This window comes from Hemiscyllium ocellatum, chromosome 28 (genome assembly GCF_020745735.1).
Source record: "Hemiscyllium ocellatum isolate sHemOce1 chromosome 28, sHemOce1.pat.X.cur, whole genome shotgun sequence".
NCBI classification, from domain to species: Eukaryota; Metazoa; Chordata; class Chondrichthyes; order Orectolobiformes; family Hemiscylliidae; genus Hemiscyllium; species Hemiscyllium ocellatum.
The window spans coordinates 21,726,340-21,752,542 of NC_083428.1; the positions used below are offsets into that span (position 1 = coordinate 21,726,340).

At 39.1% G+C, this 26,203-nt stretch overlaps 1 protein-coding gene across 1 annotated transcript; it reads right to left on the bottom strand.

The window, feature by feature from the left end:
- cactin lies at nucleotides 1-26,203 on the bottom strand. The gene is made up of 10 exons (XM_060846430.1): nucleotides 25,610-26,203; nucleotides 20,598-20,693; nucleotides 19,014-19,159; nucleotides 17,574-17,736; nucleotides 13,645-13,759; nucleotides 8,336-8,528; nucleotides 6,249-6,371; nucleotides 4,664-4,786; nucleotides 3,632-3,900; nucleotides 1-2,937 (listed from the first exon to the last, which is right to left on the bottom strand). The coding sequence occupies exons 1-10, from the start codon at nucleotides 26,171-26,173 to the stop codon at nucleotides 2,447-2,449; spliced, it is 2,283 nt and encodes a 760-aa protein (XP_060702413.1). The 5' UTR covers nucleotides 26,174-26,203; the 3' UTR covers nucleotides 1-2,446.

Below are 26,203 nucleotides of genomic sequence, written 5' to 3' on the forward strand. Positions count from 1 at the left end.
TCCAGAAATTATTTCTAGAATCAGAAAAATACATTTTTTTTTGCCTTACTGCCTAGGGAATCTTTAGCTTTTGCTGACTTAATCATCGATAATCATCAAGAAAACTGTACAATATGCTGAAAAGATGACTTTAAACTGTTTTAGTTAATGTTCATAACAAATTGCAACAATTACTATGGTTAATGACAAAAAAAACTAAACAGTGAATTGCACGATACACCTCACACAAAATTTCTTTACAGGAACTAAAATAAAAAACTCAGTCTTCATCTTATTTTCATGTGACACAGATTATAAGTTTGTAGATTAGATCCCCTACAGTGTGGATACAGGCTGTTTGGCCCAACAAGCCCACACTGACCCTCCGAAGAGTAACCCACCCAGACCCATTTCTCTCTGACTAATGCACCTAACACTATGGGTAATTTAACATGGTCAATTCACCTGACCTGCACGTTTGGATTGTGGGGGGAAACCAGAGCACCCAGAGGAAACCCACACAGACACGGGGAGAACGTGCAAACTCCACACAGAAGTCACCAGAGGCTGGAATCAAACCTGGGACCCTGGTGCTGTGAGGCAGCAGTGCTAACCACTGAGCCACCATGCAGTTGGATCATAGTTTCACAGCACTGGAGTAGAAACATTTCATTTAATGCACAAAAAGAACTTGCTGACCACAGCTGAAAATTCCAGGATGAGAAGTGCATTTCCGATTGAAACTACAGCAAGAAGAACGGACATTTGGTGGAATTTCTATCACATAGCAACTATTCTTATATGCAATTTTATTTACTTCTTTTAGAATTATTTCTTTTTTAAAAAAAATGTAATGTAAAATATTATTGCCTGTTGTATACGGTCACCTGAAAAGAAATGACAGACAAAAATTGCATGGAGTAATTTGAGCAATTTGATCACTTTTGTAACTATTGTTGAGTTAAAGACAGCTTTAGGAAAAATGGTCAATTCAAGTTAACTCTGCTTCCTGCTTTTCGTTCTTCATTGGTTCAAAGACACAACAGTAGTGGTAAAAATCAAAGTCATTACAATATTTGGAGTTTTGATAGGTAAATAATTTCAACCAATTACTAATATTTATCCTATTTTACAAGCTCTAAGTGCAAAATGCTAATAGACAGCATGACAAAATTTCAACTGATACAGATTAGGTGTATTTTTTACTGCGAGGCATCTCCATTTAGGAGTCTGTCAATAGTTTTACCTATACAGTATATCTGAAAATACAAAGATGTGGCATCAAGCCTTAGTCCAGATCTTAATTAAATATGGGCATGCCATCCCGCTGACACATCATCTAAAGGCCCAAGTTCACTGCTTAGGTGGATGTAAACAATCCATAGCTTTATTCAGCAAAAAAAAACATTGCACTAGCATTTATCCCTTAAAAAAATACTAACTACAAATATCTATAAATAGAGGCATGTGGAATCTTACTGTGTGAAAACTGACCATAATTGATGAAACAGTTATTGAACTGGAGAATTCTGAATTTACAGAACTGGAGTCTTCCTTTGCCAATAACACCATCCAAGATTTTATATTTAGATATTTTATGGCAAGTCAGGATCTCAATGTAATGTTGCATGGGACAAAACATTATAGGGCTGTGTCAGTTCACAGAACAGTAAATCAAGATAATTTTTATGAAAAGACACTAGAGATTTAGCAAGCCAAGAGATGATTTAATCAAAGCTTTAAGATATTAAGGGTGACAACTGGGGTTGATGGGGAAAAAAACAGTCAGAATGTTTAGGACCGGGGGCTGTGGGAGGGGGAGGAGGAGAAAAGAACGGTCTAAAAATTGAAGCTAGCCTTATCAAGAACTAAATAATAAAACATTTCTTCTCGCAAAGGGTGGTACCAATTATCATTTGTTGAAGAGAATTTCTATATATAAATGATTAATTTTCAAATAGAGTTTGATAGGTTTTTGGTCACCAGATATATGAAGGGTCATGGAACATAAGCAGGCAAATGAAGTTGAATTGTAGATTAACCATGATCTCAAGAATGGTGCAATAGGCTTGAGGGATTAAAACAGCCTATTCCAATTTTTATATTCCTACTAAAAAAAAAGTATGGAAAAAAGAACTTCCAAGTTCTTGCAATAGAGATCAAAGTAACAACACAAATATACCTCAAACGATGCAAAGTCATTTTAGGAGATTGTTCTTACAGCAGGGCAGTATTTTGAATTTATAATTAGCTTGCATTCCCATGACCACAGAAGCTTACTAGAAAAATCACAGTATAGAAGGGATTAAAATTTATCTCTCATCATTATGAAAAAAAAGTGTTTCAGTCTTGTTTGAGAACACTGTTTTAAAGTCTTTTGCAACATTCATTACTGGTCGACAATCTCAGAAAAGAATGCAATGAAAACACAACAAACAAACAGTCATATCCTTTTACTCAGCAGCTTCTATCTTCTGTAACGATATCTTTTAAAATGAAACCATAGTTGAAATATCCCATTGGCAAACTGACATCTAAAACCATGCCGGTGAGAGTACTCCCACTCACGGTTCACAATTTTGAAAGCAATATCTTCATATGGAGGGCCTGCATGGAAGCGTAGAATTGCAAAGTCTTTGTTGTCCACACACGGCTCTAGGAAGTATTGTGGGGTTGCTCTTTTGTCAATAAGGTCTGGATAAAATATGTTGAATTTGTAACCCTGGACAATCTTTGGAGGAGGATTGTCAAAATCATAATGGGTTTGATTGTACTTGTTCCACTCAAAGCCTGTATGAACACGGTTGAAGAAGCGGGGTTTCCTTGGACGATATTTGTCAGCCCAAAGGTAGACTTTACCAGTTAAGGGCATCTCCACACTGAACTGAGCTTCGTCAGTTCCCATTCCCTCCTTGGCTTTGCGTACAAAAGCATCTTCAGCACTCTCACTAGCATCACCTACACAAACAATAAACCAGATACAAAACAGAAGATAACATAATCTAACAAAGCAAACATTAATTACTTGAATAAACTATAGGTTATAATCACTAAAATAGATAATTTGAAGCACAGATCCCGATTATATAAAATGCCTCAATAATCATGACTTGTAGCACGTTAAAGTGCTGTGAATGGATGCTTAGAAACTAAAGAACAGCTTGCACATATCTTACTCAATCATAATTGTACTTTCCCCTCTTGCTTTTTGTTCAGAATTTGAGGAACACAGTTAGGATACAGAAATAAGAAGCTGCTAGCTAAGTCAGAGAATAGGAAATAAAATGATTGCACTAACAAACTTTAACCAATAAAAAAGTTACTGGTTATCACAAATAGGTTGGGAGGGCATCCTTATTGAGATAATGCTGAAAGCAGTTTTCAGCAAAGTAAACAGACTGTCAGAATGGAATGTCAGAACAAAGGTTGACCTTCAAGAACAGATACACATAAAATGAAATAATCTTTTCATCGAAAACCTTGGCCAAGGAAAGATAACATTTCAGAGACTCTGGTGTGGAACAATGTGTAATTTGTAAAACTTAAATTGCAAACACTGCATTTCATGAAGATAACTAGAAAAATAGCTACAGTGCAAAGCAACAGTTTATTTTAAAAATTCCAGATTTCAGAAGATTGCTTACTCACTTACCTGTCACTTGCAATTGTTGCCTTGCCATCATTAATTTTTGCAGATCCTCTTCAGCATCTACTATGTGGGTGTCCATAGGTAATTCATGAGGGCTGAGTAACCTAGGACTGTATTTGCCAGCATCGTAATCATCCAAGCTTTGCTGGATTAGATCCTCCTCAGTAAGCACTGCCTCTCCTTCAGCTTCCGGTTCTGCATTCTCATCTTCTTCATTTGTTTCTGAAGTGCCTGAGGCAGAAGTGCCCGGTACTTCCTTGTTTTCATTTGATCTGTAGGATATAGTTAAAAATCAGAATCTCACTCTTTAGAAATGATAGCTGGAGAGCCTCAAAACCATCAAAGTGGAATCACTTTCAAAATATTTCCATCATTAATGGTTGGCTAATTAGGAAAAGAGGAACAGTTTTGCCAAAACATGCATAAACACATTTGATTCTTCTTTTGGATTTATTCCGTTCAATCCAGAGGAGTGTTGCCCCAGCTGTTCATACAACTATTTGCTTGTCTAAATTTGGAAGGCTATTTCAAGATACAAAACACAAAATCAGTTTGGTCTTTGGGCCAATATTAATTATTTAAAGAAATCAGCTTTCTGGAGTATAATGTAAGGTTGATATAGCAAATAACAAATTCTGAACATCAGAAATTATGTTTATACCTGGGAATTCTAAACTAAAGTACCTGTATGGATCAAGGCAGAGGGCCAGAGGAAAGGGATAAAGTTACAGGGAGGTTAGGCAGACAAGAGGCAAGAAAGCATGAGACTAAAGATTATTCATCACTAGCACAAAAGTTAAGAAAGAAATATAACAGAAGGTAAAAAAGGATGGAGGGCATTCCAAGAGGAAGGATTTTGTGACTGAAGTCATAGGACTGACAAGATTGCAAATGTTTACTGTGTGAAGCTGCTTTAATAAATTCCAAAATTCAATTGCTGTCTACACCAACAGGCCATAAAATAGGTAGTTAAAACTTCTGGGTCTCCAGAACAGACACATACAGCACAGAAACTTAAAGAACAAAGATATGTACCTGTCCTTAGGAAATGGAGGCTCTTTATTTGGAATTGCGAAGAATGACTCATTTTCAACTTGTTGATTTTGGTTTAGCACGCAAATATTCTGATGTAATTCATTTCGACCTGTTTCGTCAACTCTAATGAAAACAAAATAATATTCAGATAAACAAACTGTAGAGTACAAAAATACATTTGAGTTTATTTCATTGACACCAGCCATTTTCTGTTACTTCTTATAGATGCATGTTACAAGAATAAAAAAAGACAATTTTTTTTCTCCCTAGAGAGGGAGATTCAAATTCAACAATCCCATGACATAAAGCTTTCCCACATTGACTGATCTAGAAGTGGCAGAGCAATCTCTGATTGAAGATGAATAAAACTATTCCACAATAACTAACAGTTCATCATCCTGTATAAAATTATTATTTGGGTCAAATACTTTACAGCAGTGTAAGGTGCCAAAATATTTAATTGGAAATAATGCCAAAGCAATTCAACTGAAATTAGTAATAAGCATAACCCTATCATTTCACATAATTAGTTATTTTTATGCTTCAGTATAAAGTAGTATTGGATGCAGAATCAGTACAACCGATAGCTTCAATTTTGCTTTATCCTAGAGCTCATTTATAGGATGTTGGCATTGTTAGCTGGGCCATTCCTAGCTGCCCTTGAGACAGAGCCTTGGTGAAATGAACAGGCCATGTGCATTAGGTCTGCCCACAATACTATTAAGGAGGGAATTCCAGGATTTTGACACTGCAAATTTACAGCTGATGGTTTTCCATGTATCCGCTGGAAAGCCCATTTTATAGGTGGTAGTGGTCAGCGAAGATATTTCATCTCCGTGTCAATAAAGAACAAGTTTTTTTTAAAAAAAGGTCTTTTATAGACAATGCTATTGACTGAATCATCCTGCAGCCACACGTTGTTTAGAAACTCCTCCATTTTTTGTATTACAATTGTTGGAGAAGGACAGATTGCTCAGTTCTGAGTACACAAGTAAATGAGAATAAGACAGTTATAAAATGTAGCTGTCTCAAGTGAGCCTACTGAGTTCAATCACTTGTAACACAGAACATAGTTTCCATAGGTATCTCAAAAACAATTTCCACGAAAGCACAGAATGGAATCAAAGATCTTGATTAACATGAAATCGTCCTGTTGCTCTCAACCATCCTGAAAGTTAATAATCAGAATAATACAAGGCTGTAATCCAGTGGATAGGAGAACATCGAAAACCATGACAATGAAACATCGCCAATTCATTAACATCTGAAACTCAAAATGTTTTACTTTGATCAAAACTTTTAACCTGTTTCTTTCCAGTTATCTTTGTGGTCAGTAGAATGCACATTTGACTGCAACGAGCATCATGAAAGTTGAACTTACCTGGCTCACTCACATTTAATCTTAAAATTGTCTCCAACATGTGGCAATGCTAACATTTAGTGTGATAGCTTCTAAACAATGATCCTACATTAAGAAATTAGGTTAATTCATTATTCAAGTTATCAAACAAAAAGTGATTCTAAGTGCTCTGGTTATCTGCAATAACCAGATAGAAGACAGACCTTAAACAGCATGGATACATACTTTTCCTTGGGAGACTCTGATTCTTTCTTTAGAATGGGAAACAAGGGTTCACTTTCCACGCCCTGCTCCTGCTTCAGTTTGTAAAGCTTCTGACGCAACACATCCTGATGCCTTTCACGTAGTCTGACAGAAACATCACAAATACAAAATATGTAACAGTTCATCCAAATAAAGTAACATGTCAGAAAAAATAAAGGACAAATCTGTGACCATTTAATGTCTCACTAGGATAAAGAATAAAAGAAACAGAAGCAAGACTGCTTGTGACTGCTCGACTGTCACATAAAATCACAGCTGGTCTTTGCCTCACCGCTATTTATCTACCCTGCCTTGACATCTTGACATCCTTAAAATCACACATTTATGGATCTCTGTCTTGAATATCCACAATGCCACAGTATTTGGAGTACAGAATTCCAAAATTCCAAGCCATGTCAATGAAGTATATTATTCTCATCTTGTTAAGTGACCTGATACTTTATCCAGGGATAACAGCGTTAGTCCTAAACTTTCCAGCCAAATTCTGTACTGTCAATCCTTGAAGAATCTTACAGGTTTCAATGAGGTCACCTTTCATTCTTCTCAATTTCAGAGTACAGGCCCACTCGACTTAATGTCAATAATAAAACAATGGTCTTATTTCAGGAATCAATTTAAAATTAACTTTTTTTTGCCTCACCTCAGACGCATTTTTTAGATATAGAGGCCAAAACTATTCATGGTACTCCGGACTTGGCCTCACTAAAGCTCTTATAAATTGCAGTAAGACTTTCTCACTCTTGTACTCAACTCCCTTGCAATTGAAATCATTTACTATTTGTCTTCCTTAATGCTTGCTGTACTTGGATATCAGCAAATATATTGCCTTTTTAAGTTCATCCAAATCTCTCCAGTCACTACCACTTAATAAATTCACATTATTTGAAAAATATTCTCATTTTCTCTTCCACCTGCCAAAGTCAATTACATCACTTCCCAAAATTTCAGGCTTTGCATGGTCTTAAAATTTGGATGCATTAACACTGTTTCCAGGATGATAATGTAAATGATTAAATAGTTGCTGTTCCTGAAGTGAGCTTTGCAGCACCCCACTAGTCAACAGCCTCCCAACCTGAAAGTGATTCTTTTATTCCTTTGCTGTCTTCAGTCCTTTCATCAATTCTCTATCTACCAGTATATTATTCCACTAGCTCACCTTGTGCAACCTTTTGTGCAGCACCTTAACAAATGCTTTCTGAAGATCCAAATGTACTACACCCACTAGTTCCCTGTTATACACTAATAGTTACATCCTCAAACCTTTAACAGATTTATCAAACATTATTTCACTTTTGTAAAACCACTTCTATTTGGTATAATCAAGTTATAGTCTTCTAAGTGCACGTTACCACGTATTAATAATGGATTCCTGTATTTTTCTAAGGAGTAATGTCAGATTAATTGGTCTGTAGTTCCTTGTTCTTTCCTTTTTTCTTAAATAGCAGCACATTTGCCACTTTCCAACATTTGGACAATTCCAGAATTTGGAAATCATAATCACTGCATTATATGTGCACTATAAATGTACAACTTAAAGAACTGAATGAGACCAAAATTATTCATGACATAAAAGATAAATACAACTAAAGGCTATTTGTATACCTTCACTTTGTGTAGGCTATATACTGAGGCATGATGCACTGAATAGCCCGATACAGTTTCTGTGTAGGATGGCTAGTGGACAAAAAGCTTGCTGATTGTCTTTGTCCAAAGATCATATATGAACTTGGGTAATCCGTAGCTCATGTAAAAGGGCTCCATTGCTTATGTATTTGTAACATTCACACAGATACATACTAATATGTATCATCCAATGCCAACAGTACTCCAGAATGTGTCGAGTTCTACCAAGCAGTACCTTTAGAACCATAGAAAAGCAGACCTGAATGAGTCAAAAGTTTCATACTCATTAACCAACAGCCTCTCTGAAATGCATGGTTTCACAGCAATCCATAATACACCGCAAAGCCCCACTGCATTCAACAAAAAAAAACCCCTCTAATTATGAATCCTTTTTAGTGCCCTCTGTCCCTTGTGCTCAGTCCTACCTGGCTCTGGCCATATATGCCTTGAGTTGTTGCAATAACGATTCCCAATAGCCAATGTCCAGATTTGAACCACCAGTTTTGATCTTTGCCTCAATGTTCAGGTACAACGCTTGAAGCTGGTTGTAAGTTTTTCCTTTAAATACTGACTGGACATCAGTGCTCACTGAAGTGTTAATTCCTTCTCTTCTCTCTCCTTGACAAGAAGTTAAAGAAAAACAGTGAATTAGAAACAGCATTATTTAATTGTTTAGCATTGAACAAAATTCTAGAGGAAGGAACATATCTACTATTGCCACTAAAATTTTTACATAAGCACTGCTATCATCTAGTAGAATGTTCACACCCAGGAGCCATGCATGATATATTAAACCTATTGCTTTTGCGACTGTACTATTATTTGTTTTCTATTCTGTGCTGAAGGTATACCTCCATCACAGCTGCAAGAGTCGATTTGAGGACTCAAATTAACCATTTACTTTCAATATCCACCTGACCAGTGTAGTAGATACACAGAGGAAGCAATTGCATAAAACGAAGATGGTTTTCATATGCTATCACATCTTACAAAGCCTATGAACCACATTTAACAAAATGCATGTGTTGTATAATGATCAACCAAGATAAATGGACATTTTAAGTCAGAGCTTCTCGAAAGTGGGGGTCAAGACCTCAAATAGTTTGCAAGGTTTGAGACAACAGACCACTACGGAATTTTGACAGTTATATCAGCTGAAACCTTGCGGTCTCAGTTCTCAGTCAATGATCACATTAATTTTCAAGTTTCAAAATGGGGTCACACTGGTATAAAGTCTGGGAGGCAATGTTTTAAGCACTGAACAGTATGCAGCAGCTCAAAACTTAAATATTTTGCTTATCAATTCATCGGAGTAACAGTTCAAAGTAATCAGTAGTATGGACAGAGTAGAATTGGTATTGTAGAAGCGTCAAGGACCAAAGGACTCAGATTATAGGTGAATGGCAAATGAACTAACATGACACGAGGAAGATATTTCTTTTAATAGCCTAAACCTTAATCTAGAATTTTGCAAAGAGTTAAAAGTAAATTTTTGTCTAGAGATCATGAGCAGCCTATTCTGAGCCAGATTACACTTTAAGGTCAACTACCTGCAACAAACTATATTACATTCTGGACATCGCTAAGCCTTAAAAGCCTATTCATAATCATAGAATTATAGAGCATGGAAACAGACCCTTCAGTCCAACTCGTCCCTGCCGACCAGACATCACAATCTGTCCTAGTCCCATTTGCCAGCATTTGGCCCACATACTTTTAAACCCTGCTTATTCATGTACCCATCCAGATATCTTATAACTGTAATTGTACCTGGCTCCACCTCTTCCTTTGGCAGCTCATTCCATACATGCACCACCTTCTGCATGAAAAAGTTACCTACAGGTCCTTTTAAAATCTTTCCCCTCCTACATTAAACCTATGCCCTCTAGTTTTGGACTCCCCACCCTAGGGGGAAAAAAAAAAAGAGCTTGGCTATTCACTCTATCCATGCCCTTCATAATGTTTTAAGTTCATTCCCTCAGCTTTTGACACTCTAGGGAAAAAAAAACCCAGTCTATTCAATCTCCCCATAACTCAAATCCTCTAACACCAACAACATTCTTGCAAATCTTTTCTAAACACTCTCAAGTTTAATAACATCTTTCCTATAGAAAGGAAACCAGAATATACAGCATTCTAAAAGTGGTCTCACTACAGCCGTACAGCCACACCATGACATCCCAACTCCTATAAGCAGTGTTCTGACAATGAAGGCAAGCACGACAAACACCTTCACCACCCTCTCTACCTGTGACTCCAGTTTCAAGGAACTCAGTACCTGCATCCTTAGGTCCTACTTTTCGGTAACTCTCCCCAGGACCTTACCATAAGATGTATAAGTTCTATCCTGATTTGGTCTACCAAAATGCAATACCTCATTTATCTAAATTAAACTCTATCTGCCACCCCTTGTACCTCTGATCAAGGTCCCATTATACTCTGAGATAATCTTCTTCACTGTCCACTTCACTACCTATTTTGGTGACATCTGCATACTTACTAACCATACCCCCTGTATTTGGATGTGGATCTTTTATATATATATGACAAAAAGCAGTGGACCCAGCACCAATCCCTGTGGCACACCGTTGGCCACTGGCCTCCAGTCTGAAAGGCAACCCACTATCTCCCACCTTCAAGTCAATTTTGTATCCAATTGCCTAGCTCCCTTTGGATTCCATGCGAACTAACCTTCCTAACCATTCTACAATGTTGGTCAGTCTTGGGAGCCATGGAAGTCAGAACAGAGAAATAAATCTTGAGATTGTGTGGAACAAGACCTATATTGATTTGATTAAGTATTAAAAGTTGATGACTGGGTCCAAGAGCTCCATCCTTGTATTCCAACTACAACATGATTAACATGTGTACATGATTACAAAAATACATTTCCCAACAGTCCCTTCAAAGAAAACAAAAATGGATCTGGGTTTTCAACAACAAAATCCTTCACTGAGTGAACATTAAATTATATTGGAGATCTTTATTCACAATTTGTTTGGTTCTCTCTAACCCTCAAGCCTTATACATTGTCCATACATTGCTTCTCACTGTTTCATACAGGTTCGTTCCCCTTGTAACCATGTTGCGTAGCTCTAAGTTGCTGCACAAATGAGTCTATTGGAGTCTAAGTGGAAAGCACTCCCACAAAGAAAAATAAAACATGCTGGCATTAGCAGTATTTCTCAGTCATTGACAGGCCTTGCTACAAGTGGTTTCTCATACTACGCTTGACCTCCTAAACCATTGCTTGGTGTCCAGATCACAACCTGCTCCACCAGGAGTATTAGTTTAACATTTTGGTTCAAATACTGCAGGCTTTTTCTTTTTCAGTTCCAAACATTTAGGAGTTGCTGCACTGTTTCTCTGCATGCCAGAGTGCAAGTAGATAGCAGTCAGAATCATAAAATGGACAATGAACGTATCAGGAACTTCAGAAAATGAAATCAGTATAGGCTGGTTCAGGGAGGCAGACAGAACTCAGAACTTGCACTAGGAACCTAGGCGCGATACAGATCGGAAAACACCAGCAGACAGAGACTGGAAGGCTGGGACTTCATATACATTACTAGAATTCACAACACAAGTATTCAAATTAAACTTGGGAAGTAACAGTTTTAAATACAAAGTAGGCTTAGTCTGAAAGGGTGCAGGGAGGAAATAATTAATAGGTTCAAAAAAATTGTAAAGATTTCTAAAGCAGCAATGCATAGACGAGGAATACAAAACTACCTGGATGCCTCACAGCACAAATTAGGTTTGGAAATGGACAAATACAAACACAGTAACCAATCATTACAACTAACACACCGTTCAACATAGAAATGACAGGCTTTTCTTTCTGAAAACAGAGTTTCATTTGGCAGAGAGAAAAAAAAACACTTTTTATTATTATTACAGGAAATGTTTTAACAGTATTCCTGTACTGCACAGAAATTCCTCATCAGACATGACCAGAGCAGTGATCACTCTTGATGATATAATTTTTCCTGGATCACTCCTAATTATTCAGTTATTATTATTCAATTAACATACTACAGGCCAGTCTGTTATAGGTGTCAACCGGTTATAATGTTAATTTTAAAACTAGATATCATGCTATTGGATAAACTTTTCAGCCAAGGGAGCCATTTCCTTTTCCCCATTTGGATCCCAAATTGATTGGTGGGACTTTGAGTAAATAAAATAGCTCATCAAATCTTGTTCTAATTTTAGTTTTCTGTAAATGGTTGTTTTGGTGACTTTTGCAAAGTGGTTAAGGTCTTTTTTATTCAAAAACTTTAACATAGTACACAAATTGGAGGTAAAGTATTTATAAAATGTAACACAAGTAAATCATATGATCAAATAATTAAAACTCATTAAGAATGGCAGTTCTGATGATGTGTCAAGGCTGTAGCATGTGGGAAGTCTGGTATGTCAACATGACCCAGGGCAAACAAGTCTGCAATAGGAGTCTGAAGTTCAAGCAGATTCAGCTTAGACTTTGAGGTGGAAGCTAAAGAACAGACACTATGATGCATAACAGGAGGGAGGAAACTTAAATCATATTCTTTGAATCACACTGCCTAGGTCATCAGATTTAGTCAGAGACAGAGACAGGAGGATGTTACTGAGAGTGAGGCAGATGAAGGGAACGAAAGGGCAAAAGTGTCAGCCCAATAAGTCTGAAGTCCCCCCCCAGCCTCTTTCAGCTGGCAGAAAACAAAGTGGATTCACAATTGGTCTTGCAGGGCCTCAACGATTTACAATTTATATAAATGATTTAGATTGGGTATCACCAAGATTGGCATAAAGATGGACATAGAAACATTGAACGGGGGACATGGATCTGGCAAATGGAGTATAATATGGGGAAATGTGAAGTTGTTTACTTTGGTAGGAAAAATTAAAAAAAAAGAGGTAGTGTATTACTTAAAATGGAGACCGACATAGAATTCTGAGGTGCAGAAGGATGTAGGTGCTCAAGTCACAACAGGTTAATATGCAGGTATAACATGTAATCAAGAAATCCTTTATTATGAGAAGAATTGAACACACAAGTAAGGAAGAATATAATGGGAATTGGCAATGCCACATCTTGAATATTACATGCAGTTTTAGTCTCCTTATATAAGGAAGGATGTAACTGTGTTGGAGGTGTTTCAGAGAAGGTTTACTAGACTGGTATTTAGAATGAAGGATTGCGTTATGAGGATACATGGTGCAGGCTGGTTTGTTTTCAAAACGAATTTAGAAGAGTGAGAGGTGACTTGATTGAAGTATACAAAATCATGAATGGCCTTGACAAGATGGATGTGGATCAGACTGGGGCACTACTTTAAAATTATTTGTGTTTTATTGCCCTTTCAGAACCAAGGACCTCTTTTTCTTCCAGTGGTTGTGTAACATTTGAACGATGTCTCGGAAATGGGCAAAGGCAGCATCAGCAACTACCTTGAAAAGAGAGGTGGATAGATCTGGTTAGGTAGGCAAAATCAAGGGTTAATCATGGGTCGATACTCATGATCATACTGAATGGTGGAGCAAGCTCAAGAGGCCAAATGGTCTAGTTCGACTCTGATTTTGTATGAAATCTATATTATAGCAAAAATTAAATCATTTGAGTCTGGGAAATGACCAAGGCATATTTATTCGCACGCACAGTTTTAGTTTTGCAAATTTGTAACATAACTTGTTCATGAGAAAGAATCAGCTTAAATAAATTCAAACTGGCCACTTTCTTTCTATTTACCTGGTCCTTTTCCAGAAGCTTCAAGTTTTTTCAGGTTACTTATTTCATCCTCAGTAATAGTAGTCATATCTCTCCAAAAGTCAGCATTCTTTCCTTGCTCCAACTCCATATAGACCTTAGAGAAAAGATAAAAGTCGGTCAGTCTCACAAGGATTTTCAATTTGGCATGTAGTTAGACCATGCATAATGTTAAATGTTTGTATTTCTAAATCATGTCACAGTCTAATTACTGAAATGTTTCCCTTTGAAGTTTATCTACACAAAAAGTGTTCAAAATATTCTTAACACAGTCTAATTAATAGTTCCACAGCAACTCAATCCAAAGGGATACACGCCCACCAGTAATGTGTGAACACTGGCGGTGAATGCTAACACAGCTAACCACTGCACACCTCATGACCAAACAGAAATCTGCCATCATTAATTTTTCACACACATCCACTTCCAACTGACTTAATTCCATCGAAACAAACAAATCTTTTTCACCGTGGAAGATGGCAACTTGTGGCGTATAACAGGAATCAGTGCTAGGGCCCCAGGTATTCACAACATACATCAACAATTTTCGCTGAGAGAATCAACATAATTCTTCCAAGTTTGTTGATGACACAAAACCAAGAAATTGAGAGAGGTGAAAGGGAAGAAACTTCAAAGTAATTGAGTTGAACAAGTGGGCAAATACTTGGCAAATGCATCATAATGTGGTTAAGTATGAAGTTATTCACTTTCGCATTATTTAAATAGTGATAGAATCACAGATGTACAGAATGGAAACAGACCCTTCGGTCCAACTTCTCGATGCTCACCAGATATCCCAACCCAATCTAGTCCCTCCAAACCGTTCCTATTCACATACCCATCCAGATGCCTTTTAAATGCTGCAATTGTACTCGTCTCCACCACTTCCTCTGGCAGCTCACTCCGTACATGTACCACCCTCTGCATGAAAAATGTGGCCCTTAGGTCTCTTTTATATCTTTCCCCTCTCACCCTAAACCTATGCCCTCTAGTTCTGGACTCCCCCACCCCAAGGAAGAGACTCTGTCTATTTATCCTATCCATGCCCCTCATGATTTTATAAACCTCTATAAGGTCACCCCTCAGCCTCTGACACCCAAGGGAAAACAGCCCCAGCTTATTCAACCTTTCCCTATCGCTCAATCCTCCAATCCTGGCAACATCCTTGTAAATATTTTCTGAACCCTTTCAGGTTTCACAACATCTTTCCAATAGGAAGGAGACCAGAACTGCACGCAATATTCCAACAGTGGCCTAACCAATGTCCTGTACAGCTGCAACATGACCTTCCAACTCCTGTACTCAACACTCTGACCAATAAAGGAAAGCATACCAAACGTCTTCTCCACTATCCTATCCATCTGCGACTCCACTTTCAAGGAGCTATGAACCTGCACTCAAGGTCTCTTTCGCCTGGCTTCCAATTATTTCCCCAATGGCAAGTCTTGAGGTGCTCAATGCCTTCCCAGATGCTGCTCCTCCACTGTGGACGATATCTGGCCAGCAACTCTCAGGTGTCTGTGGTAATTGGGGCTGCACTTCGTCAGTGAGGCCTTGAGGGTATCACTAAAGCACTTCCTCTGTTCACATGGGGCTCACTTGTTTCGAAGCTGGGAGTGGAGCATCTGCTTGGGGAATCTCATGTTAGTCCTATAGACAACGTGCCCAGCCCATCGTAGTCAATAAAAGGTGGTCAGTGCCTTGATGTGGAGGATGTTGGCCTCACCAAGGACACTGATATTGGTGCATCTTTCTTTCCTGGGATTTGCAGGATCTTGCATAGGTAACATTGCTGGTACTGGTCCAGCACCTGGAGGTGCCTACTGTAGACAGTCCATGTCTTAGAGCCATATAGGAGAGCAGGAACCACCACAGCTCTGTAAACTATGATCTTGGGGTCAGATCTGACGCTGTTATTCTCAAACATCCTTTTCTTCAGACAGTCGAAGGCTGTGTTAGCAGGCTGGAGGCAATGCTGGATCTCTTCTTTAATAGCGACTTTGGTCAATAGGACACTTCCGAGGTATTGGAAGTAGTCATTGTTCTCTAAAGCCTTTCCATGGACCTTTTGTGAAGATGGGTGGGAAATGCACATTTATTAACATTTTTCCACAAAAAAAACTTCCTCTTTTCAGTCCCCACCAGGTTCCACAATTCCTTTGCTTTTCATAGGTTTATAAAAGATTTTGATTCTCTTATCTGAAAGATAACTCTAAAATTTATCCTATCTTTGCTGTGGATTCCAACATGGATCATAATACCGAGCATAGCCAAAAGTTATTTAAAATAAAACTGTCCAAGGATGTTTTCACATCTCTGGAGTGGGTAGGCCTTGAAGTCAGGCCTCCTGGTTCAGAGGAAGTGACACTAACACTACACCATAAGAATCCTCTTTCCAGCTTTTCTACTTCTTCATGCAAAATATCCTGCATCTGTTCAGAGATACATTTTACCCTTGCACCAGATAGGAAACACACCATTCACAACTGGTGATCATAGAAGCTTTGAATCTCCTACAGAGAAAGAACTCCTCCATCTTCATGTGATCCCCGGGCAGCTGAATCACGTAACATGCCATGATTTGCTTATTCTTAAAAAAAAGTAGTCTTCCTCTCTTTCCATGTTTTTATCCTTCTCAGACTGACAGCGTAATAGGAAGTTTAATTTTTAACAACTTAAAATATTCAACCTGTGCAAGATAAATCACTGGGGAGGACAAGAAGGATCTGAAACAGCTACAGCATAAAGCCACAACATTCCAAGCAGTTTTGTTATACTTGTAAACTTTCAGTCATTGCTGCCTCACTGTTTCAGAATTCTTTCCGTCCATGTCTTCAAAAGTCTGGTAACAAACCTTGAGCTATTCATACATTTAATTTCCCACAAAATTCTTAAGTTTGTAAAGTGTTTTGAGCAATTTACACATTTTGTGAAAATTTAACTTTAGTGCAACTGTGACATCTAGTGGCAATATCTCAATACACTTTAAAAGTTCTGGGGATCAATTATTTAACACAAATCTGAAACACCCTCTCAGACAAATCTTGACAGTGCAAGTTGGTTGAAAGCCAAGCCAATTAAATGCTTTTATCTTGATTACTTATCAGCGCTGGAGCTGATCAGCTCTTAGACTGAAGAGGACCAATAAATGTCATCTCCCAACATCAGGACTACACTAGTGGACTCTCAATATTGAGACAACTACACTTTACAAGAAATACTGATGCATGTTATTTTAAACTGAACTGTTTCAGATCTGCTCCTATTTAGTACCATCTCAACATTTGAACATTTCTCCCAAGCCACAAAATTTCAAACAAAGTGGAGCAGGCTCCAAGGTTTAGCAAGGTAGTCATTGCATGCAGTTCTCTATTACTACAGTTTGATAGCTGCAGTTAGAAGTAGCTGTGAGAAAGTTTCTATACTTCTAGTATTTAGAATGAGGAGTGTGCTGGAATACTTTGCAATGTCAAAACTAGCATTCTGATAAGAAAAATAGCAAGATTTTTAAAAAGATTCTCAGGGAAGGCATACATCATTGGCTATGCCATCATGTGTTAACCATCCATAGTTGCCTTGACAAGGTAGCAAACTAAATTAGAACCTTCGTGGGAACAACACTACCTGCAAAGTTCCCCTCCAAGCTACTGACCAGAAGTGTATCACTGTTCCTTCATTGCTGGGTCAAAATTCTAGAATGCCCTCCCCAAGGGCACTGATCAGCCTACAGCACATATGACTGCAGTGGTTCAAGTTCGCAGCTGGCCACCACGTTCTCAAGGACAACTAAGAATGGACAGTAACTGCTGGCCACCCAGTGACACCCACAGTCTACAAGTGAATAAAAAAAGAATAATCAGTGACAAGATATCAAGACATCACCAAAGAAGAGGGCATGAACTGGGACACACCCTGATATCCTCAAGAAGATCTTCCAAGTCTGATGCAGTCAGCCCGTTTAGAAAGGTGTACGGTTCATGCATTTCTACAGCTAGATCATCATCCTCTGCACTGATGTACTTTGCAAGAAGGTCAATTGGCTTGGCTCTGCCTCCTAAAATGCGGATCTTTGATCTAAAACAGAAGAACAAATTGACAGCTATCTTCTCACTAACATAAATAAATCAATATGAAGTATGCTATTACTCAGATATATTTTTCTTTTATATTGTACACTGTGTAAAAGGTGGATAGAAGTATGAGATGAAATAAACTAATAGATTGCAGGAATGAAGCATAACATTACACAAACAAACTTCTACTTTCCAAGCTCCAGAGAAACCCGTTCAGATTTGCATATCAAGACGAAATTAACACTTGCATGCTATACAGCATAAATGTTCAAATTAATTTTGACTTTCAGTTGATCATCTTTACTATTATCCATAGTGACTGGTTTTAAAGTGTACATCTTATCTCACCCAACTTTCAAAATGTTCATTAAAAACCTTTAGGGAAGGAAATCTGCTGCCTTTACCTGATCTGACCTATGTGATTCTGGATTCTCAATGTGATTGATATTTAACTGCCCTTGGGACAATAAATACTGTCCTAGTCAATGAAATCCACAAATAAATCTTTGTGAAAAGTGGAAATGGCTCATGCACACATGCCTCCAGAAGAAGTCACATGGCTGCTAAAGGATGCATTGTACTTGTTTATTTTATTTTTATTTTCTAAAGGACAATCATAGTCACCTGTCACTTCTTTACAAGGGTCGAACACCTCAACTAAAAGAAAGGCCTTTAGAATGCTGGAAATATGAAATAAAAACAGAAAATACTGGAAACACTGAACAGTCTGGCAGCATTTTTGGAGATAGAAGCAGAGAGTTAGCACTTCAAGTTGACCTTCCATCAGAATTCAATTCTGGCGAAAGGCCACTGACCTGAAAAGTTTGTCTCATATTTCTCTCCTCAACAAATGCTGCCCTTCTTGCTGAGCATTTTCAGCACCTTGTTTTTGTTGAATTCTTTAGTGGAGAGAGAGATTCAGCAGCAGATCAAATAGTAAACTTATCAGAATTGATTATTAAAATAAACAAGCCAAACAAAAATAAAAATTCCACTTCGGTTTAATTTTGAATAGTTCAGCAAATTTGTTATAGTATTTTAAAAACAAACATACATGACATGTAAATGTTTGGTGTTCCTTAAGTTTTATTTCTAAAAATGTACTAAAACTCACCAGAAACATTGTCACTTCACTTTCCGTCTAAAAATACAGATTATAATGCCCGTAACTGAACAAATGATATTCTAATAGAGGTAGAACTACACTTTTTCAATGTAAAGAATACAGAATAGCTTGTTTCAATGCACTTTGCCAAAAATATAACTTGTTTTGGTTACCTCAGTTTAGCTTGCTGTAAATGGAAATAATCCTCTTGTTCTGCCCAGGTCTTAAAATGCTCTGCTTCCTTCTCACGTTGTAACATTTCCAATTCCTGTTCCCGTAGGCACTTTTCCCGCTCTCGTTCCAGACGTAGCTGTTTCACCTACAGCCATAATAGAATGTGTAAGAACTCTTTACCAAAAAGCACGTTGGCCAAATGAAACAGTTTTGTACAACCAAAAGCATGTAAAATTAATGATCCAAATTATGGTTCATAAATTAGCTCTTTTCTTTAATTCACATATGAAAGGTTTGTAGAATGTGTATTATTCATTTACAGGACAGGGATTTACCAGTTTTATGTTTACATTAGAAGTGTAAATTTGTTCCATAAATCGGTTACGTGTTTCTATTTATTCTTTGCTCTCACTGAAACTGATACAAAATTGATATTAGTTTGCTGATAAAATGTTAACAATTTTTAATGTAAAAAAATGTTGACAAGCCTGAAATCTGTCAAAATATTACTGACAAAACAAGGTTTTTTCAATACACTCATGCTTTTCTGATCTTGAATTGATATATGAAACTGGAAAGATGATGAATAACCTTCACTTTCTACTCTATAACTCACCCTCATATTTGCAGACAAAATTTACTCCAAACCAAACTCTAATCAGTTGTTCCAATAACCAATTTCCAACATTTACCAACTGCACAGAGAGTTTGGATTTCTTTCAATGTAACTTATGGCTAACTAAGAAGAAATTTCTCCACCACCTTCTGTGGATGACGATTAAATAACTTTCTAATATTATCTTAAACCAACAGAAGCAAATAAAAGAAACATGCAGCGAAATAGAACCAATAAAACGTGTTACACATTTATGGAATCTCAGAAAGGCTGCAGTGCAGAAGGGAGCCATTTTGGGCCATGGTGACCGCACTGGCTCTCCAAATGGTTATAACTTCATACCATTCTCCTGCTCTCATTTGTTGTGTTCACGGAATCCCAGAAGATACTTGACAAAGCGCCACACAACTGACTTGAGGAAAATTATAAATTACGGAATAAAAGGGTTACGAATAATGCGGCTATAAAGCTGACTGAACAATAAGAAACAGAGATTAATGGTCCATAGATATTATTCGTGGAGTAAGGCTTGTGGCGGAGTTTCCAAGGGGTTGGTATTGAGATCTTTGCCTTTTCTGCAATATATTAATTGTGATGCGCAGGGGATAATTTCAAAATTTGCAGATGACTAAACTAAGAAGAAGAAGAATATTAAACACAAAACTTCAGAGAAATCACTTTATGGAAAATGTTGTTTAGAATGAGACGAGTCAATTTCTAACAAGGGACATTCACATTTCAGGTAACACTATTAATTCAATCTTATTTTAAGAAAAACACTGCAGACTATATATTGAATTAATTACTTTTGTTAATAAAAACATCCCATGAACTTTAACTTCCAAACAGTCAGTTACAACTAACCAGTATGAAAAAATGGCTGAGACATGTATTTAATTCCTGTCTGCAAAACACAAGGTACGATTGCAATGGAAGATTGTAGAACATAGACATATTAAACCGATACCTTTTGCAATTCCAAGCGATTGTCTTCTTGAATTTGCTTGTTTCTCTCCTTTAAATCTTTCTCAGCTAGGTGACTAATTCCTTTCTTTTCCAGAGCCTATAATGAAAGAAATGAAAAGTTTGTTTTAAGCAGAAACATTTATTGAACCATAATCTATTCTGAACATAGAGAAAAATCTATAAAATCAAACATATGAACTCGAAGCAGGAATGGGCAATTCAGTCGCTCAAGCCTGCTCTGCTATTTGATACAGTCATGGCTGATTGCAACCTGAACTCCTGTTTGCTTTCCATAACCCTTCCATTCATTACTGCTTAAAAATTCATCCAACTCCTCAAACTTTACTCAAAATCTCTTTATCCACTACATTGCGGGGTTCATGATTCTTTGAAAGAAGTAATTTTGCATCTCCATTTTAAATCTGCTACTCCTTATTCTAAAATTCTGACTTCTTGTTCTAGATTGCCTGTCAAGGAAAAATCTTTTCTCAATCAACTTTGTCAACCTCCTTCAGCATTTTATATACCTCAATCAGAGGAGACTTCAGTCAATTAGACCTCAAAGGAAGCATTATCTTTGATGAAAGCTCCTTTAGATCTGTTACAATGCAATGTTATTGAGACACTGATAGTGTCTCTCCCTCTGAAACAGAAGACGTGGGTTCAAGTGCCACCTGCTCCAGAGGTGTGTTATAACATCACTGACCAGGAGGATTAGAAAATATCTGCAATGTTATCTATTAGAATTTTAAAAAGACAACTGCTTTTCCTGCAATGATTTGCAAATATAGAAAAATACAACTTTAATGAATAGAATGTGTCAGCACGTTTCACAAGAGCATAACCTGAGGAAGCACTGACCCACAGAGAGATATTAGGACAGGAGACCAAAATCTTAGTTGTAGATTGCTATCCTCTTTTTAAGTCATTTCTTATGAAGTACAGAGATTTAAGGATGGAATTCTACCCTTAGGAACTAGATAGCTGAAGGCACAATCACAAATGGAAAACTGAAGGAATTCATTATGTCCACAAGGCCAGAGTTCCAGGAGTGCAAGATCTTAAAACATTTTATAGTTGATTTTGGTTAGTTAGGAAGGTTCAATGCCAATTCAATCACAAGGTTGGGAATTTCAGTACAAGTAAAAGAACCAACATCATAAAATCACTAATAATAATTTTGGTGCAGATAGTACAGTACTGTTAGACCTGGATTCCATCTGCCTCTTCAAATAGATGTAAGAGATCCCATAGTAGACAAGTTATCCTGGGTAAACTTCATCACTTAACCATCAAAGCAACTTTACTAACAAGAGTAGATCAATTTCTGAGAGAGTATAGCACATCAAATTAAATGTATGCAATAACTGCTAAGTAAGAAACGGCAGAGTTTGGACAATATGGAATCCAGGAAAAATCATGAATGACAAAAGTCAGCCAAAACAACACTTGCACACAATTTCAAAACCAGCTTCTCAACTATCACATGGCACCCTCACAAGACTTTAAATAAAAGGTCTTAACTCGTCCAAGGTGCAAGTAAAAGATAACGTGCCACTTTTCAAAGGAGTTCTCCTGGTATCCTGGCCTACATTTCACCCTCAACAAATCAACGCAAATTACATGTATGCATGCAACTTGAGCGCTCAAGGTTTGTGCGAAGATTTGTAGCTTGGGTGCTCGTTGTTGTGGTTCTGTTCGCCGAGCTGGAAGTTTTTGTTGCAAACGTTTCGTCCCCTGGCTAAGCGACATCATCAGTGCTTTGGAGCCTCCTGCGAAGCGCTTTTTTGATGTTTCTTCCGGTATTTATAGTGGTCTGTCCTTGCCGCTTCCGGGTGTCAGTTTCAGCTGTCCGCTGTAGTGGTTGGTATATTGGGTCCAGGTCGATGTGTTTGTTGATGGAGTTTGTGGATGAATGCCATGCCTCTAGGAATTCCCTGGCTGTTCTCTGTCTGGCTTACCCTATGATAGTAGTGTTTTCCCAGTCGAATTCATGTTGCTTGTTGTCTGCGTGTGTGGCTACTAGGGATAGCTGGTCGTGTCGTTTCGTGGCTAGTTGATGTTCATGGATGCGGATTGTTAGCTGTCTTCCTGTTTGTCCTATATAGTGTTTTGTGCAGTCCTTGCATGGTATTTTGTAAACTACATTAGTTTTGCTCATGTTGGGTATCGGGTCCTTTGTTCTAGTGAGTTGTTGTCTGAGCGTGGCTGTTGGTTTGTGTGCCGTTATGAGTCCTAAGGGTCGCAGTAGTCTGGCTGTCAGTTCTGAAACGCTCCTGATGTATGGTAGTGTGGCTAGTCCTTTTGGTTGTGGCATGTCCTCGTTCCGTGGTCTGTCTCTTAGGCATCTGTTGATAAAGTTGCGCGGGTATCCGTTTTTGGCAAATACCTTGTATAGGTGTTCCTCTTCCTCTTTTTGCAGTTCTGGTGTACTGCAGTGTGTTGTGGCCCTTTTGAATAGTGTCCTGATGCAGCTTCGTTTGTGTGTGTTGGGGTGGTTACTTTCATAGTTTAGGACTTGGTCTGTGTGTGTTGTTTTCCTGTGTACCCTGGTGGTGAATTCTCCGTTCGGTGTTCTCTGTACTATCACGTCTAGGAATGGGAGTTGGCTATCCTTTTCTTCTTCTCTCGTGAATCGGATTCCTGAGAGTGTGGCGTTGATGATCCGGTGTGTTTTTTCTATTTCTGTGTTTTTGATGATTACAAACGTGTCATCGACATATCTGACCCAGAGTTTGGGTTGAATTTGTGGTAGGGCTGTTTGTTCTAATCTTTGCATAACTGCCTCTGCTATGAGTCCCAAGATTGGTGATCCCATGGGTGTTCCGTTGATTTGTTCGTATATCTGATTGTTGAATGTAAAGTGTGTGGTGAGGCACAGGTCCAGTAGTTTAAGTATGCCGTCCTGGTTGATAGGTTCGGCCTCCTGTGTTCTGTTATGTATGTCCAGTAGGTTGGCTATTGTTTCTCTGGCTAGGGTTTTGTCAATTGAAGTGAACAGTGCCGTCACGCCAAACTACTGGACTTGTGCCTCACTACACACTTTACATTCAACAACCAGATATACGAACAAATCAACGGAACACCCATGGGATCACCAATCTCGGGACTCATAGCAGAGGCAGTTATGCAAAGATTAGAACAAACAGCCCTACCACAAATTCAACCCAAACTCTGGGTCAGATATGTCGATGACACGTTTGTAATCATCAAAAACACGGAAATAGAAAAAACACACCGGATCATCAACGCCACACTCACAGGAATCCGATTCACGAGATAAGAAGAAAAGGATAGCCAACTCCCATTCCTACAGAGAACACCGAACGGAGAATTCACCACAAGGGTACACAGAAAAACAACACACACAGACCAAGTCCTAAACTATGAAAGTAACCACCCCAACACACACAAACGAAGCTGCATCAGGACACTATTCAAAAGGGCCACAACACTGCAGTACACCAGAACTGCAAAAAGGGGAAGAGGAACACCTATACAAGGTATTCGCCAAAAATGGATACCCGCGCAACTTTATCAACAGATGCCTAAGAGACAGACCACGGAACGAGGACATGCCACAACCAAAAGGACTAGCCACACTACCATACATCAGGAGCGTTTCAGAACTGACAGCCAGACTACTGCGACCCTTAGGACTCATAACGGCACACAAACCAACAGCCACGCTCAGACAACAACTCACTAGAACAAAGGACCCGATACCCAACATGAGCAAAACTAATGTAGTTTACAAAATACCATGCAAGGACTGCACAAAACACTATATAGGACAAACAGGAAGACAGCTAACAATCCGCATCCATGAACATCAACTAGCCACGAAACGACACGACCAGCTATCCCTAGTAGCCACACACGCAGACAACAAGCAACATGAATTCGACTGGGAAAACACTACTATCATAGGGTAAGCCAGACAGAGAACAGCCAGGGAATTCCTAGAGGCATGGCATTCATCCACAAACTCCATCAACAAACACATCGACCTGGACCCAATATACCAACCACTACAGCGGACAGCTGAAACTGACACCCGGAAGCGGCAAGGACAGACCACTATAAATACCGGAAGAAACATCAAAGAAGCGCTTCGCAGGAGGCTCCAAAGCACTGATGATGTCGCCTAGCCAGGGGACGAAACGTTTGCAACAAAAACTTCCAGCTCGGCGAACAGAACCACAACAACTTGAGTGCTGTTATTTCCTACAGTGCAACCTTAAACAACGCTTTAAGGATGCTTCATTGGATGAAAAGCATTTTCTAGCAGCTGAATAATAAATTCAAGTTCCTTTATACCAATGGCAGAGTCTAGCTGCAGAGGCAAGGCTCTCAACTGGCTAGAGCTGGTAAGAGGGCTGAAAATAAGGCTCAAGATGCACCCCCAGAGAGAGCTGCTGCCCAGAGGTTGGCAATGCCAGAGTTGGTTATGTCAGCTGACAGGACAACAATCAGGACAAAGATATCAGATAAGTGGTTTTTGTTTGTGTGCATGTGTACATGTCAACTTTCAATGACAATTCCCACTCCATGTCCAATCTCTTGACAAACACTGAATGCTTCCGACTAAGGGACCTTTCACAAGCCTCAGTTTAATAAACTGCCGAAATTGGTTAATTTGTTAGTTACATTGCATAGTCAAAAGCCCTCATGCAGCTTAGTTACTCCTAGGGGCAGGGTACTGCATCCTATAGATGATCCTCAATGGGCCAGTTGAGGGCTTCAAATGGAGGCAGGGCAGAAGAGCCAACGTTCCCATCCCAAATTTAATTCTAGTGGAGACAGGAAAGCCTCCTCCAGCCCCCTACTTCAGTGGCCTTCCAGCCTCCAAACTTATGCTCCTCCTCTGGGAGCAGAAGATATGTCGCATGAATCCTGAGCATTATTAAGATGATGAGCAGGTCAGCTTTAAGATTAGTGTCAACCTTTAACGAAGGGCGGCTAGAGTTCAGAACCTGACATTCAGCAGCAAATGTGTGCGGGACAATTAACCTTATGCCAGATAAAGGTGCCCAGCAGGTTGTTGTCTCCGAATGGATTGTCCGCGTTCGTGTAGCCCATGTACTCCTCGCTCCAGCCCATCTTCTCCCTCTTCTTCCTTTCTTTAGCCTCTTTCCTCGCCAGGCGGCGGGCCCGCTTCTCCTCCGGGGTCTCGATGGCCTTGGCCAGTTCTCGCTGCTGCTTCTTCTCGGCTTTCTGCCTCAGCTTCTCCTGGAGGCTCAGCAAGCGGCTGACACTGCTCGGGCTGCCGGAGGGTGAAGGTGAGGGTGAGGAGGAGTATGATGAGGATGAGGAGGAGGAGGAGGCGGCGGCGGCGGCGGGACGGGGAGAAAGCGGCGGCGAACGGGACCGGCTCCTGGAGCGGGCGGGGGACGAGCGCGGTTTTAACCGCCGGGGAGACGGGCTGCGGTTCCTCCTGCATCTCCCGTCCCGGAAAGCTGACCGGGAGCGGCGCCGCTTCTCCTTCCTCTTGTAGCGGCTGCGGTCCCGGTCCCGGTCCCTGTCCCTGTCCCGGTCCCGGTCCCTGTCCCGGCTCCGGCTCCGCTTGGAACTCATCGCTTTCCAACCGTCAACACCTCACCCAGG

What these genes read in the sequence shown, in the direction of transcription:
- cactin (XM_060846430.1), bottom strand. Translation starts at nt 26,173, where the DNA reads ATGAGTTCCAAGCGGAGCCGGAGCCGGGACAGGGACCGGGACCGGGAC. An exon ending in ATCGCTTGGAATTGCAAAAG is followed by an intron (nt 19,160 to 20,597) that starts GTATCGGTTTAA and finishes TTATGGCTGTAG; the next exon opens with GTGAAACAGCTACGTCTGGA. An exon ending in CCTCCATTTCCTAAGGACAG is followed by an intron (nt 3,901 to 4,663) that starts GTACATATCTTT and finishes TATATCCTACAG; the next exon opens with ATCAAATGAAAACAAGGAAG.